This window comes from Rhinolophus sinicus, linkage group LG05 (genome assembly GCF_036562045.2).
Source record: "Rhinolophus sinicus isolate RSC01 linkage group LG05, ASM3656204v1, whole genome shotgun sequence".
NCBI lineage: Eukaryota > Metazoa > Chordata > Mammalia > Chiroptera > Rhinolophidae > Rhinolophus > Rhinolophus sinicus.
The window spans coordinates 66,120,864-66,136,292 of record NC_133755.1 but is presented as its reverse complement, the minus strand read 5'-3'; the positions used below and the strand labels follow the sequence as shown (position 1 = coordinate 66,136,292).

Genomic DNA, 15,429 nt, shown 5'->3' with positions numbered 1-15,429 from the left:
CCGGAAGTGCCGCGAGGAGGCGGGGCCCCGGCCGGCCGGGCGCCCGCGGGTTCCTAAGGGTCTTTCCCAGCTGCCGAGTCAGGGCCAAACCAGATTAGAGGCAGGGACGCGCGGAACGACCGAAAGCCCTAGAACCCCCAGTTCAGATGGACTAAGTGACAGCACAGAGCTGACGGTCACCGGGGCGAAGGTAGGAGGGGCGGCCGTGTCAGGCTGGAGGGGGCACTTTGTGCAGCGAGTCTGGGGGAGTCCCCCCGAAACCCGGGCAGTCGGGACACAGGCGAGGCCCGAGTGCCAGCAAGAACTGTTACTGCACGTTTGGGGTCTTACCTATCTTCTCTTTACAGTCCAAAGGGCAGAGAACTCCACTTGGGAGGGGGAAACTAAAATCAGTTTTAAAAGACAAATTGTATTTAAAGGAATAAAGGCTGGTGGTTTCCCACAGGTAGGAAGGAGTGGGTCAGCAAACACACGCACGGAGGCGAATGATCGTTACCACTTGGGGTGCCCCTCATTGCAGCTGACAAGAAAATCCTTGTGGCTGAGCCCGCTGGGCAATTCCCCAGCCAGCCAGAGTCTCAGTTAACTATTGTGTGTAACAAACTGCCGCAAACATCAGTGCCTTAAAATGGTGTATTATTTCTAACGAGTACATGGGCAGGTTGGGTGAGCCCTCTGCTGGTGTGACGTGGACTTACGCTTGTGGCTTCAGTCAGCAGGGGGTGGCTGAGCCGGGAAGTCCAGGATGGCATTATTCACACCCTTGACAATTGGTGCCGGCTGGCCGCTGGGGCACGTCAGGTCAGGCCTGGCCCTGTAACTAGTAGTTCAGGCACATTCTAGTCCCCAAAGCAACAGTAAAGGCAGCCCAGCGTTAAGGGGTGGAGCAATGGACCCCACCTCGTGATAAGAGGATACAAAGAATTTGTGGTCCTCGTTTTCAGTCTTCCACGGAAATCAATATCTCCTTCAGTTAGATTAAAAACCAAGTGTTACATCTCCCAGAAGGAAGCATCCAGTGTTCACATTTTGGTGATGCTGATACAGTAAATAGCTAGGGCGCCATATAAAGCTACCGCAAAGACACAAGGACTCCTCATTTATTTATTACCCTTTTGATTGAAGTCACTCCGAGTCCTGTAGTCTTTCTGGTATTATACAGATGGGAATGGATTCTGTTGAGTTAGTCCCGGTAGGAATATCCCTAGTAGTCATTAAAAATAGCCACACAATACTGTTGCCCTCTGCTTATGTTACATCTTTCTGTATTCTATTTCTGTGAAATCTGAGATGGTACAGTTTTTTTCCCCCTAATTTCGCACTGAGGTGGTTTTCGAGACTCGCATTTCCTCTGTGCTCTGAGACTGCTCTTCTTTGGTGATTCATACCCCCTCTCTCCTACTTCTTCACTGGAACCTTCGTCCACTGACACTCAAATATGAACTCCATCTCATCTTCACAATCCTCTAGTGACCTCATTTCTCTTTTCGCCTTTTATCCTGTTTACTCCACTTCAGAGCTGAGCTTCTTCAAAAAGTTGCTACACATCCTGTATCTACTTCCTTACTTCCCATTCATTTTTTCAACCTATTCCAACATGGCTTCTATGTCCATTATTCAATCAAAAATGCTTTTTGGGGGATGGACAAAATGGGTGAAGGTGGTCAAAAGGTACAAACTTCTAGTTATAGATAACTTCTTGGGATGCAATAATACATAGCATGGTGACTAGAGTTAACAATATTGTATATTTGAAAGTTGCTAAGAGACTGGATCTTAAAAGTTCTCATCATAAGAAAACAAATTGGTAACTGGGTGGTGATGGATGTTGACTAAACTTATTGTAATCATTTTGCAGTTTGTACATATGTAAAATTATTTTGTACACATAAAATACAATGTCATATGTCAATTATATCTCAATTAAAAATGAAATTATTTAAATCATTTGAAAAAAGTATTCAGGGGCGATGGAGAATTTGGTCAGCGACTTACTCTCAAATGGTTGTGGGGTGGGAGTGGTAAGGGAAAAGTATTAGTACTATACTTGCAACTTTTCTGTACATTTCAGATTGTTTTAAAATAAACGGAAAATAATATGTTAGGTGTCTGGCATTGTCATAAAGACAGTTAGTGCCCCCACCTAGGCCCCCTTTACCTTTAATCCATGCATCCATTCTCCAGCTACTGTGAGTGTAGAAGCTGTCGTGCCCAGAGACACCTGAGTGGTTCACACTACCTCCCTGCCCCCCTCCCACTTTGGCTTAGTGGTGGGCAACCAGTGCCTGCTGGTATGAGGGTACAATAGTCCCCTTGCCTCTGTGGGACAACTTTGGAGTGTGAACCCTCCAGAGCTCCCTGTGGATTGGGGCAAGAATTCACCTGAGTCTTTATCCTTAGTTGACTTCTGCTTCTCTATCTTGCTTTCCTAATCCCTTGACAGGCTTTTCCGCAAAATCACGTGGACCTGAATCCCTGTCTCAGGCAGCTTCTAGGCAATCTCAATGAAGACAGTCACACACCAGCTCAATAAATGATAGCTATTATTAGCGTCAATGACAACACCATTAGATACACCACCAATGCATGTATTATAGGTCTAGATACCCTTATTTTATGGAGATGTGGAATTTAAAGTTTCCTTCCATGCTTATTGCTACATTATTTTTATATGGGAGTTTTACTTTATTATCAAAAACAACAGTAGAACTTTGAAAGTGCCCACTTTAGGATTCCACTTGTAGAATTCTCCCAAAAAACAAACTAAGTGAGGCTGTTGTCTTGATTAAACTTGTTGCATTCCATCCCTTCCAGGAAGACTTTGTCGATTTCCCTTCCCAGGTGTGCTGCCTGATCTATGGCTTGGATGGGATTTGGGGATCCCAATTTTCTGATGTCTTAGCAGCAGTGGCTCTCAATGAGGGTAATTAATGTTTGCGTTTTTTATTGTCTCAGTGACTGGAGTGTGCTGCTACATTTGACATCCTGCAGTGCATGGGCATCACACCTAATAAAGGATCATCCCACATTCAGCATCTAACACAACTAGGTATGAAGTGTCCGGTTGGACAGTCTTGGAGGTAAAAAACCAGTCTTGCCAGCTTCCCCTGTGCTGACCGGCTTCGAAATGTTGGAGTTCCTCAGGACTTTATCTGAAACTATACATTCGCTTTAAGCAATCTCATTCATTCCCATGGCTTTAAATACCCTTTCTGTAAACGACTCAAAATTTAGATTTTTAGTTCCATACAGACAGCTGTCTGCTTGCCTTGGAAACCTGGTATGTCCAAAACCTGTGCTCCTGAGTTCACTCTTTTCCCCCACGGAAACCTCCATGCATCTCGCCTTTTTTGCTAGAAACCCTTTTCCTCGCTTCCCACTTTCAAACCATCACTATGTCCTCCCAAATTTCTCTTGGACTCTATCCCTTTCTCAGCTATCACCATCATCTCACTTGGACAACCACGTCACTGCAAAAGCTATGTCATGTCCTCAGAGAAGCCTCTCTAGTTCCCACATTTTACAAATTGTTTATGTGTTGTTCCCTCTTCTGTGTCTCTGAACATTTTACTTTTTCTTCATGGCACATCACAGTTTGTGTCTTATGTAACCATTGTCTGATGTTCTGTCTTCCTGGGTAGACAGACAGTAACCACCATAAAGGTAGCAGCTATTTTACTCACTACTAGACCCCTAGCACCAAGCACAGTGCCAGGCGAGGTGAACATATGGATGATTCGTGTATTTTTTTCTCTCCCAAAGAATTGTGTTCTGTAAATGATAAAAAGCATCATATTATTGCTTATGTACCATTCAACAATATTTTTTTGTTTTACTGTCAGCTCAGTATTCCCTACAGAGTGTGCCAAAACTATACACATTTTAAGAAAGGAAAAACCTATTAAAATTGTAATACTCAATATAGACCAATAACAAAAGATGACTACAAGTCATGTGTATACATTTTTTTGGTACCCCCAGTATATTACATTGGTCTGTATGGTTCTGATTTATAAAATATTGCTTCCTCTAAAAGAAGATGCCTTTTCTTCTTTGTTTTTATGAATATTAAGGAGATTACTCAATTGGGCATTAGCGATAGTCATTGAAGTACAGAAAGATGTTCAAAACATACATAATATAAATATAGTTACAGGCCATTATATGTCCGACACAAAATGTTTTTTTGTTTTTTTTAAATTGGGGAATATTGGGGAACAGTGTGTTTCTCCAGGGCCCATCAACTCCAAGTCGTCGTCCTTCAATCTAGTTGTGGAGGGCGCAGCTCAGCTCCAAGTCCAGTCGCCGTTTTCAATCTTTAGTTGCAGGGGGCGCAGCCCACCATCCCATGTGGGAATTGAACTGGCAACCTTCTTGTTGAGAGCTCATGCTCGAACCAACTGAGCCATCCAGCCGCCCCACAAAATGGTTTTAATTTCATCTAACATTACTTGGGACAATACTACTATTTCAGACTGCTAGATATTTCAATAAGAATGGTAAATTGACATATATAGAGCAATTTTTTAGCACAAGGCTATTGATGGTACAAAATGGTAGCATCTGCCAGATAATTATTACACTTGGAAATAACTATTTTGTAACTCTGAAATGAATTCAACATGGCTGAAAAAAATAACAGTTTTAAAAGGATAATTTAGAGTGTGGAATACTTCTCAAAGTACGCAGTTCACTGGTCTTTTGCAGAGTTTACCTGCAGTGAACTTTCACAGAACAGAAATGCAAAAATACAGGAAGATAAAGTCCCCTAAAGCAAAATCCCACACTGGAAATCTAACACACAAAATCAGTACACTAGAAATAGTGTGACATACTGCTGTCAAATTGTTTGGGCACTGTTTTATGTTTTTAAATCAATTAAAGAAATACATTATAATTAATATGTTTTGGTGCTAATTAAATACTGTTAGTCAAAAACTCTGATTCTGACAAAGATAGAATGTAATACCAGAGAAATCCGTTTTGAATTTTGGAGAGCTTTTTCTCCCTAAAGCAACAATTTTGAATATGTTTCATCAAAAAAATGCAGTCTAAGGTGATTCATAAATAGTGGAAACAAAAGCAATCATCTTCCTTCATTCTGTTAGGTTTTCCTAGTAAGATTAAATTCTCATTCAACATGCCCTCTTAGTCAAAAGCAATTTTTGGCTTCTTTGGTAATACGTACAAATAATTTCATTCCACATCTGTCATTTCTATTCCATCACTTTCTTTAACATAAACCACTGAACCCGAGGCTTTCTCTGAAAGAGATCCCGTGGCAGTCTCTTTACTTCTTACAAAGTTTTCTTGGTTTGTATCTTCTAATCTTATTTTCTTGGTGTTCTGAAATAACTGAGTCACTGGTTCCAGCTTGCTTTTCTCAGTCCCTTGAATTAAGTGATCATCCACTTTTGAATCCATACACATAGCCGATACCTGAGTAGCAGATTTACTAAGAGAAAATCCCATTGGAACAGCTGAATAAATATAGTTTGCAGGTACCTCTTTAAAGTAGTGGAAACATTTCTTCAGCTTGATTTCTTGGAGGGGGGAAACGGAAACAAATGAATACAGCAGGAATTTCAACCAACTACATGGCAATGTTTGTTTTAATGAAATATGGTGATGATGCCAAAAATATAAAAATCGCCTCCTACTTCTACTGTTTACATTTTCTCTGTGGGAGGGGTCACAGATTCTTTGAAAGTCTTTTTAAAAAGGAATTTACCAGATTTTGTTCCCTCACATTTTAGAAAAGAACTTCCCTTTTACCATTATTGTTATCAAAAACTTTTTAATTTATTATTACAGTAGTACCTCGGTTTTCAAACATCTCCATTGACAAACATTCCACTTTATGAGCGCTGTAAATTTTATGGACCTATGGTATCATTAGATAGTAAAATTCATGCTAAATGTGCAGTTTTAGGGGTTGATTTTAAAGGTCTGGAATGGATTAATCCATTTTGCATTACTGTCTATGGAGAAACTGTACCTCGGTTTTCGAACGATTCAGAACTCGAAGGGTCTTCCAGAATGGATTACGAAAACCGAGGTACCACTGTAATTAATTAGAGAAATAATTGTTGAAGTCCAAACACTGCTAGGTGTTCTCCAAAAAACAAAGATGCCCAAATAATGATAAACATTTACCAAATAATAACACAGCATCAAAATATATGAAGCAAAAACTGACAGAATTGAAGGGAGAAATAGACAGTTCTACAATAATAGTTGGATGATAAGTAAGGAAATAGAGGATAAGTAAGGCTTGGTCTTATTTTCAGGGAACACAGTATCAAAAAAACCAAAACAAAACAAAATAACAAGTGTTGGTGAGGATGTGGAGAAATTGGAGCTTTTATGCACTATTGGTGGGAATATATAATGGTACAGCTGTTGTGGAAAACAGTTTGGCAGTCCTCAAAAAATTAAAAATAGAACTACCATGTGATCCAGAAATCCAACTTCTGGGTATATACCCCAAGGATGGAAAGCATGGTCTTGAAGAGCTATCCGTACACCCACATTCATAGTAACATTACTCACAACAGCTAAAATGTGGGAAACAACTCAAGTGTTCATCGATGGATGAATAGATACGCAAAATGTGGTCTAGCCATACAATGGAATATTATTCAGCCTTAAACAGGAAGGAAATTCTGACATGTACAACATGCTGAACCTTGAGGACATAATGCTAATTAAGTCAGTCACAAAAAGACAAATACTATATGCTTCTACTTATGTGAGGAACTTAGACTAGTCAAAATCCTAGAGACAGAAAGTAGAACAGTGGTTGTCAAAGTAGAATGGTGGTTGTCATGAGGAGTTAGTGTTTAATGGGTATAGAGTTCAGTTTTACAAGATGAAAGATTTCTGGAGATGGATGGTGGTAATGACAGCACAACATTATGAATATATTTAATGCACTGAACTGTACACTTAACAATGGTTAAGATGATAAATTTTGTTAGGTATATTTTACCACAATACAAAAGGAGATGTCCAATAAGGACATTACTTTTTATTGTGGATGCCCAGTGTGTCAAGGGAGATGAGCATGCAACCTGGTGGGAGGGCTTGGAAAGGTTCTGAAAGGAGGGGGCCTACGTTGCGTTGGGCTTTGAAAGATGGGCAGCAATTTGGTAAGCAGAATAGACCAGGATGGCAGAAGGGACTGGCTTCCTAGCACAAGGATAGTGAAGACGTATGTGCTTGTTAGAGAACGCTGATCTACTGAAGATGCTGTCACAGCACTGAGAGCGGAAGAGACTCCACAGCTGTGAATGAAAGCACTTAACCACTTTTGAGAGTGTATTATTTCTTTAATGTTTAGGCAGTGTGCTTTTACTTGTATGAGTTCACAGTTCCATCCCCCTCAAACTCTAATCATTTATTGACAGAAGATTTCTAAAGGTATCATCTTAAAACCTTGTTTATCCACATTTGTGATTGAATAGCAGTGTTTAATCTTTCACAGAACAGTTCTGGGCCTACTGTAATATCCTAAACACAGTAGTTACTCAAATGTTGTCAATATAACAGTTAGAAAAATAGTATAGATTTGCCTTTGTAGGAATCAAATACAATTCAGCTAAATTTTTAAAAGATCTCTGACGATATTCTAAAATGTATGTAAGTATATCTGTTTCTTGGATTTGAAACTTGAACTTTTCTGCTCATTAAATAAATGCCTAATACTACCTTCAAATGGCTAAAATTGAGTTTATTTTATTCTTTGGTTTCTCCTCTTTATTTAAAAAGGAAACACTCCTGTCAAAAATGCATAACTTGACTCTAATCATGAGGAAATAATCAGATAAACACAAATTGAGAGACATTATATAACACAAATAGTGAAAGAAAAAGAGAAGCTGAAGAATTGTTCCAGATTCAAGGAGACTAAACAGATGATTTCCAAATGCAATGAATGATCCTGAATTTGGGTGAGGAGGGGGAGGATGGGTAGGAAATGTACTAAAATGTCCTTTTTAGTACATCTGTCTTGGACAATAGGAAAATTTGAATATGATGGTTTATTAGATAATAATACCACATCAATGTTAAATGTCCTGAATGTGATACCGTATTTTGCCGTGTATAATGCACCCTGTTTTGGTCCAGATTTGTGAGGGAAAAATAAAGATGTGCATTATACATGGGTAGTACTAATTCTGTATCTATATAAATGTTTTTAATTCTTTTATTTATGCTTATGAGTTAAAAGTATAACTCAGAAATCAATAATGATATCCATATGTAAAATAATACCCTAGAATACGATAATCAGTTTCATTGAATTTAGGATGAACATGCAACGAAAGTAATTTCAGCCATTGATTCAACAAAATGAAACCAAGAGCGAGGTATTCTTATCCACAGAGTAAGTGACTGTGACTTGATAAGACAGGTGATGCCGACTCTGTTACCACAGGATGAACAAGGCGACATTTCTCTTTGTACACTTGAGGCGGGAGCTGGCAATCTAGCTGATACTTTTTACAAAAATTCTTGGAAAATTAAAACGAAAGATTTTTTCCCCTGAAAGTTTGGGCCTAAAACGTGGGTGCCCATTATACACAGGAGCACATTATACACGGCAAAATATAGTAAATTTATTGTGGTAATATAAGTGAATGTCCCTGTTCCTTAGGAAATCCGTGCTGAAATAGGGGTAAAGGATCATATCTACAACTTGCCTTCAAATTATTTACCAATAGAGAAAGTGAAAATTAGAAAAAAAAGATGTCCAATAAAGAAAGATCAGCAAATGTTAAAATGTTGAATCTAGGTGGGAAAGTATAAAAAAAATTGTTCAGTGTTTATTCCTGTTAAATTTCTGTACGTTTAAAATTTTCTCAAAATACAAAGTTGAAAAAAAGCTAAAAATACTAACAAAACACTATAAAACAACATACCTCATTTAAAATCAACAAAGGTAAAATAATGGTAACATATATAATTATCAACTAGCACATTAAACGTCAGTCTAATAGAGGGACTGGGGAAGAACCAAATGCAATTGGCCCTAGGAATCTCATCTTGACTTGTCTGGGATCTTGAGGACATGAAGGGAGAACAAGTGTATTTGGGGACTCTTTGGAAACCCAGCATTTGGACAGTCATTCAAGAAGAAATCGTAAATGCATAAGGAAGAATAAAGTTCCATAGAGCTAAATAAGTTTGGACACACATACACACACACAAAGAGAGACTTGCCTTATAAGATACTAAGATATGCTACAGAGTCAAAATAATAAAAACAGTCTAGTCCAGGTGAAGGAACATATAAATGACCAATAGAACATGACAGAGCTCCAACTTGAACCTAGATTTGTGCAGGAGCTTTACATATAGTAAAGATGGCACCATACAGCAAAGGGGGATAGATCAGACTACGTTTAATACGCTAGCACCGTGAACACTGGCTCACAATGTGGACGAAAATAAATCAGGACCCCTCTGCTATACAAAACGGGACTCCAAGTGCAGTAAATACCTAAATGTGAATGGTAGAAATATGAAATGTAGGACAATGTATTTGTCACCGTGGGGTAGAGAAGGATTTCTTAAACAAGAACTGAAAAGCTTAATGAGGAAGAAAACTGATGGATCTGACTACTCACAATTAGGAATTTCTTTTCAATAAAGAAACTATAAACAAAGTAAAAAAGATGGGGAAGAGACTGGAAGAGGATGTGCTGTCCAAAGCTGACAAGGGATTTACAGCTAGAATATAAAAAGAATACAAATCAACAAGGAAACCCAATAGAAAAATGGGCAAAGGATGTAAAGACATACTTCACAGATTGGGGAATCCCTAATAGGTAATGAGTACATAAGGAGACGTTCAAACTTACTAGGAATCAGAGAAATTCGAGTTCACTACCATGAGAATGGCAGGCATTAGAAAGGTCGATAATACTAAGTATTGAGAATGCAGGGTAACAGGAAACCTTGTGCATTGCTAGTGAAGTAATTTTTAACTCCTATTTCATATTCTACATCCAACCCTTCAATGAATCCTGTTTCTGTTTCCACCCTTGCCCCCCTGCCCCATTGTATGGTTTTCAAACTGTATCTGGAATGAGCTTTTAAAATATAAGCCAGATCCCATCAATGCTCTTCTGAGCACATTCTAGTTACTCCCTATCTCAGAATAAAAGCCAAATTCTCTACATATCAAATCTCCAGCTGTAGGCAGAATAATGGCCCCCAAAGATGTCTAAGCTTGCAAGTGGCATTAAAGTTGCCAATCAACAGACCTTGGGGCGGGGAGATTATCCTGGACTAACCCGTGGTTGCCAGTGTAATCTCAAGAGTCTTTATAAGTGAAAGAGAGTCACTGTTGCAATGCAGGAAGGACTTCACAGGCCACTGCTGGCTTTGAAGACAGAAGGGGACCACAAGCCAAACAAAGCAGGCAGCCTCTAGAAGCTGGAAAGGTAAGAAAACAGATTCTCCCCTGGCGCCTCCACAAGGAATGCAGCCCTGCTGAAATCTTGATTTTAGCCCAGTGAAATGCATTTTGAATTTCTAACCTCCAGAACTGTAAAATGATACATTTGTGTTGCTTAAAGCCACCAACTTTGTGGCAAACTGTTACAGCAGCAATAGGAGACTCATACACCAGCTAACATACTGTCATCTCAACCTCCTCTCCTGTCTGTCACTCACTCTGCCTCAGCCCCATGACCTCACTGCTGTCCCTCAGGCACAGTGCCCTCAGCCTGAGGCAGATTTTGAATTGCAAACCACTTCTGTTGGGGATGGTTGGTGACTGGGGCAGAGACTATGAGGAACCGACTTCTGGGTCCAGCCATGATACAGAAACAGGGATCAGGCTTATCCTCATGCCTGAAACATCTTAAAAAACAGATAAAACACGTGAAACCATGGTGTTAGGATATTGGACAAAAGGCAGTGCAGGAGAGTAATCCCAAAGAGAAAGGAAATAAACAAGGTGAGCCCTCGGAGAACCTAGAAATTTCAGGCTTTAGCACAAGGAGGGGGAACTCAAATTAAGCCTGGTTATGTCAAGTTGTTGAGAAGACAGAATCCAGAGTTTGCAGAGGCCAAGTTGGCTAGAATTTATGGAGAGAGGTGCAGCGAGAGAAAGAGCTCCAGAGATCTGCAGAGGGTTCCCCACAATTCTTTGGCTGTGCGTAAGGAAATTTTGAGGCCTGGGAAAGAATCAGCCAAAAGGAGAAGGCAGACACAGGGCCAAGAACAAAGTTCCCACCAGCCAGAGTGGGAAGGAATCCTAATACATGGGGCATCAAATAGAGGCCGCAGAAAGGTACCGGCTCAGGAATGGGGCCAAATTAGCCTGAGATAAAGACTAGATTGGACCTAACAAAGCTTGAAAGCAAACTTCTAAAGCAGCGCGGTCCAACAGTACCTTCTGCAATGACGGAAATATTCTACATCTATTGTCCAATGTAATAGCCACTAGGCACGTGTACATTTGAAATTACAGTACAAATGAGGAACTAAATTTTAAATTGTATTTAGTTTTATTAACATAAATTCAAGTAGCCACCTGTAGCCAGTGGTTACTGTTTTGGACAGGGCAGCTCTAAAGGATCAGATTGTTTCCAAGTAAATGTACTGTATCTCAGAACAAAGCCTAAATATATTTAGGCACCCAACAATGTGAAATCTGCAATGTCTGGCAGCCAATAAAAACTTACTAAGCATGAAAACAAGCAGAAAACTATGTCCCATAACAAGGAGAAAACAAATCAGTAAATAGAAATGGCACAGGTGATTGAATTAGGATGCAAGGAACTTAACAGCTATTTTAATATATATTCCATATTTCCAAGAAGGTAGAACAAAGCATGAGCATGCTGAGGTGTGATGGAAGATCTTTTTTAAAAAATCAAACTTCCAGAAATGAAAAAATACAATTCTGACATGAAAAATATTGTGGATGGGATTAACACTGCCAAAGGAAAGAATAGTGAAGTTGAAGATAATATCAATAGAAACTATCCAATTTTAAAAAAACAAACAAACAGAGCATCAGTTACCTATAAGCTAATATCAAGCACTTTAGCACATATATAACTGGAGTCCCAGATTTTTTTTTTTGGAGGGGACCAGGAAGGTACAGAAAAAAGCAAACAAACGGCAAAATGGAGGTTTTCATAGTGAAACTTGTGAAATGATGGAGAAACCAAGGGAATAGAAAATGCAGGTTTTAGAACTGCACAGGAGTGTGTCACAAGGGAGAGAGCAGAGGTACTATAAAAAGGGTCATTTGGGGCAGGATGGAGCACTGACCACACTTCGGGTTTTCATAGAGGGAAGAAAAATTTCACTTTTTTGGTCTGGGGAAGAAGTCTTTGAAAGGAAAATCATCATGTCCTGGTTTGGCTTTAAAGTGATCTTTTCCCTACATTCTTTCCAAAGAATCTTCAGTAACATCTAGGTGGCACACATAAATGCTTAAACTTTTTTCATTCTTTCCCTAAGGGATGTACTTTCCTACCTCTTATATTAATAATCTTTCCTCTCCCCAAGTCTTCAATTCCAACTGAGTTTTGAAGTTCATACATTTTTCCCTATTTCTTTTCAATAATGCTGGATAATGAGAACCTGTTATTCAAAATAATCTTAGTATCTAAAGAGAAAACGAGATTATACATTGTTCTCCCTAAAATAACTTTTCAGGATGGTCTTTGAGAACTCATGCTTCTTTGTAACTTATTCTCAGAGGAAATATATCTCTTGGGACCTCTGACTTCTTTATCTAAAATAGTGACACTCAATTTAATTTTTTAGTATCTAGCTATATTTACAAAGTATATGATAGCTGAAAATAAATGCTAGGAAATAAGAAAATGTAATGGCACACAATGATAAAAAATCAGAGCAGAGAGTGTTTGAAAAACATAGCACTTATATTTAAATATACTTCTATGAAGAAATTGGTTCTAACATAAAATTTGTTTATGCCTGCCAATCATATATTGTGGGAATAAATGAGTACTCACCTGGCAAAAACAGGAATTGTTAGTCTTCAAATGTGAGTTTACTTTTGAAATGCACAGACAAATACTAAATCAAGATCATCACAGCAGCTATAAAAACCTAGTTATCTATTTCATCTGTGGAAAAGACAGGGAGATAAAGCCACTATTAAAGTTCAGAAGTCCTTGGGTTGTTTAAAAAAGATGGGTCACCCACAGCCCCCCAAACACAATATTTCTTAAGCTGGGTTCCAAAAATTTGGCAGAACGATGCAGTTCACATTCTTTGTCACTAAAAACTAATTTCTCCACTTATAGGTAATGTGGTTAATTTTAACATAGTTGGGTGGCCAAAAATATTACACCTGGGTAAATTAAAGGAGAGTTCTCTGAGAGAAGACAAGTTTAAATGGTGTTAAATAGGAAAACAATCGATACAATAGTAAATATCAAGTGAAGCAGTACATACCGTGTTTCTCCGAAAATAAGACTGGGTCTTATATTAATTTTTACTCTAAGACACATTAGGGCTTATGTTCAGGGGATATTATCCTGAAACATCATGCGATGGCTTATTTTCTGGTTAGGTCTCATTTTGGGGGAAACACGGTTATACCCCTTACGTTTTTTTTGTTAACCATAACCACTTTTTCAGGAAAGGGGCTGGCATCTGGAGATGGAATATCGGACAGGAATCTGCGCTTTCATTGCTAGTTCTGCCACTTTTCCATTCAACCCTTACTGGCCCGGGAAGGGCTGACCCAGCCGAGGGGTCGCAGGCTCCCCAGACTGCAGGCCGCCGGTGCTCACCGAACAGGCCGGCTCTCTCCCTGGATGTCCAGCGGCAAGACCCAACCTGGGAGGCTTCCCGAAACCCGGCCCCCGGCTGCGGCAGCAGAGCGCACCAACCTCCCAGCGCCCAAGAGCTGCTCTGGGGAGTAACAGGTTCAATGAACGTGGGTCCAGAACGGTGCCGATCCCCGGGAAAAGTGGCACAAAGCAGTGGCAACCAAGCAGCAGGTATTCCCAAGCTGAGAGGGCGGCTGGAGGGCACACAGCCCTGCGCATGCGCGTTCCATCCAGGTGCAGCAACCCGCGGCAGGGAATAAGAAGTCTTGAAAAAAAGAGCAGTGGCTGGTTACTAGGAGACGGGGACGCTCGGGTGGGACGTGTAGTCGCTGCGTGGGCGTACGCCTGCGCGGCGCGGATGCACCAGGAAGAGGTCTTTCCTAGGCGTCTTGTAAGGCGGGCAGGTGGACGTAGGTGTCGATACGTGTGTGGGTGCGCGCCCACGGCTTGTAGTCCCCGCTAGAGGGCCAGGTACGCGTGCGCACAGGGACTGGGGGCGCGCGGGACGGAAGCGGAGCGAAGGCGCCGGGGAGGTGGAGGACAAGCCCCGCTCAGGTACAGAGCGTGAGGGCGGGGCCGAGTGCGGCGCCGGCCTCCCGTAACCGCCCTCGCCTCCTTCTCGCCGGGTCCCGCCTTCCTCCGCCTCCACTGGGGTGGGGCCAGGTCGATTTGCGGGTGGGGAAGGAGGGGGAAAAGGGCGGAGGATGGACTCTGGGAGGGACCTGGATCCCTGGCGGAGGCCCAGGCCTGGCAGTCGCTGGGATGAGCTCCGGGAAGGACGCCGGGCGGAGAAACCGGGGCAAAGACCCGGACCTACAGGTAGAAGCTGCGGGAATGCGCCGGGTTGGGGTAAAGCAGCTCCTGGGCCGGAACGCCTTTGAGAGGGCGACTGCAAGAGGGCAGGTGTGGCGGGGGTTGGGGGCTGTGGGTGACCCCCGAGGTGGGCATTCACTGCTTGAGCCGCTGTGAGGGGTAGAAACGGGCAGAGTTGCGGTCCCGGGAAGCCCTCCAGGAGCAAACTTTGCTCCTGTTGCGGTTTCTTAGGAGATTAGCGTGGAGCCCAGTTCCTATGGTGACCGCTTCGCTTCGTGCCGCGGCTCTCCGCTTGGTTGTTGGGGGGACTGTTCTGTTTAGAAACGCTCTGGAGTGGAGCTCCAGTCAAAGATTTAGGAGTTGAACCTGGCTCATCCTGACTCCCAACCTCTCACTTCTAAGCCTCTTTACAGACTTTGGGAGGTGAAGGGCCGAAATTACCAAGGCATTTGCATGAAAATCTCATATAATTTCAGTAGAAATTATACATAGGAAAAACAGGGTAAACTGGCTTTTGTTTGAAAAAAATATGAGACTTAGATTGAGCAGCTGTGGCGATCATGGACCTGATATCTAAATACGCATAGAAATGCATATTTTTCTTTAAAATGCTTTTCTTTTTTCAAGGATCGCTGTTTCAGGCAAAGTTTGCCTAGATGACTGTCTCAGAATCTTCCTTCTTAAATTCCATGCTCTTATATCTTAGGATAGTCATTGTTTTAAATGTCCTCTACTGGCATTTCAGCTACACTTTTAGTTTGTTTTACCTGTAAGGAAGTAAATA

The 15,429-nt window shown here is 41.1% G+C and overlaps 2 protein-coding genes across 9 annotated transcripts in view; one reads left to right on the top strand and one right to left on the bottom strand.

Annotated features, from left to right (window-relative positions):
• The first annotated feature begins 25 nt into the window (after positions 1-25).
• The window catches only part of TSGA10 (testis specific 10), a 106,716-nt gene continuing 91,312 nt past the window's right edge, over positions 26-15,429 (top strand). For 2 of the 7 annotated variants that reach the window (XM_074332355.1, XM_019753892.2), the window contains exon 1: positions 14,503-14,651. In XM_074332355.1, coding sequence (XP_074188456.1) covers positions 14,595-14,651 — 57 coding nt within the window. In that variant the 5' untranslated portion in view covers positions 14,503-14,594. Of the gene's footprint in view, positions 191-14,123; positions 14,304-14,376; positions 14,388-14,492; positions 14,652-15,429 lie in introns of those variants that run through there. The other 5 variants (XM_074332357.1, XM_019753887.2, XM_074332359.1 and 2 more) reach the window with 5 other exon arrangements.
• LG05H2orf15 (linkage group 05 C2orf15 homolog) lies at positions 3,558-14,191 on the bottom strand. Of its 2 annotated transcripts, none has more exons than XM_019753894.2 (3): positions 13,794-14,191; positions 13,008-13,121; positions 3,558-5,543 (listed from the first exon to the last, which is right to left on the bottom strand). In XM_019753894.2, exon 3 carries the CDS (start codon positions 5,470-5,472, stop codon positions 5,197-5,199), a length of 276 nt encoding a protein of 91 aa, XP_019609453.1. In that variant the 5' UTR covers positions 5,473-5,543; positions 13,008-13,121; positions 13,794-14,191; the 3' UTR covers positions 3,558-5,196. The 2 variants fall into 2 exon arrangements, with proteins under 2 accessions (XP_019609453.1, XP_074188464.1); XM_074332363.1 differs by having other exon boundaries at positions 13,893-14,191.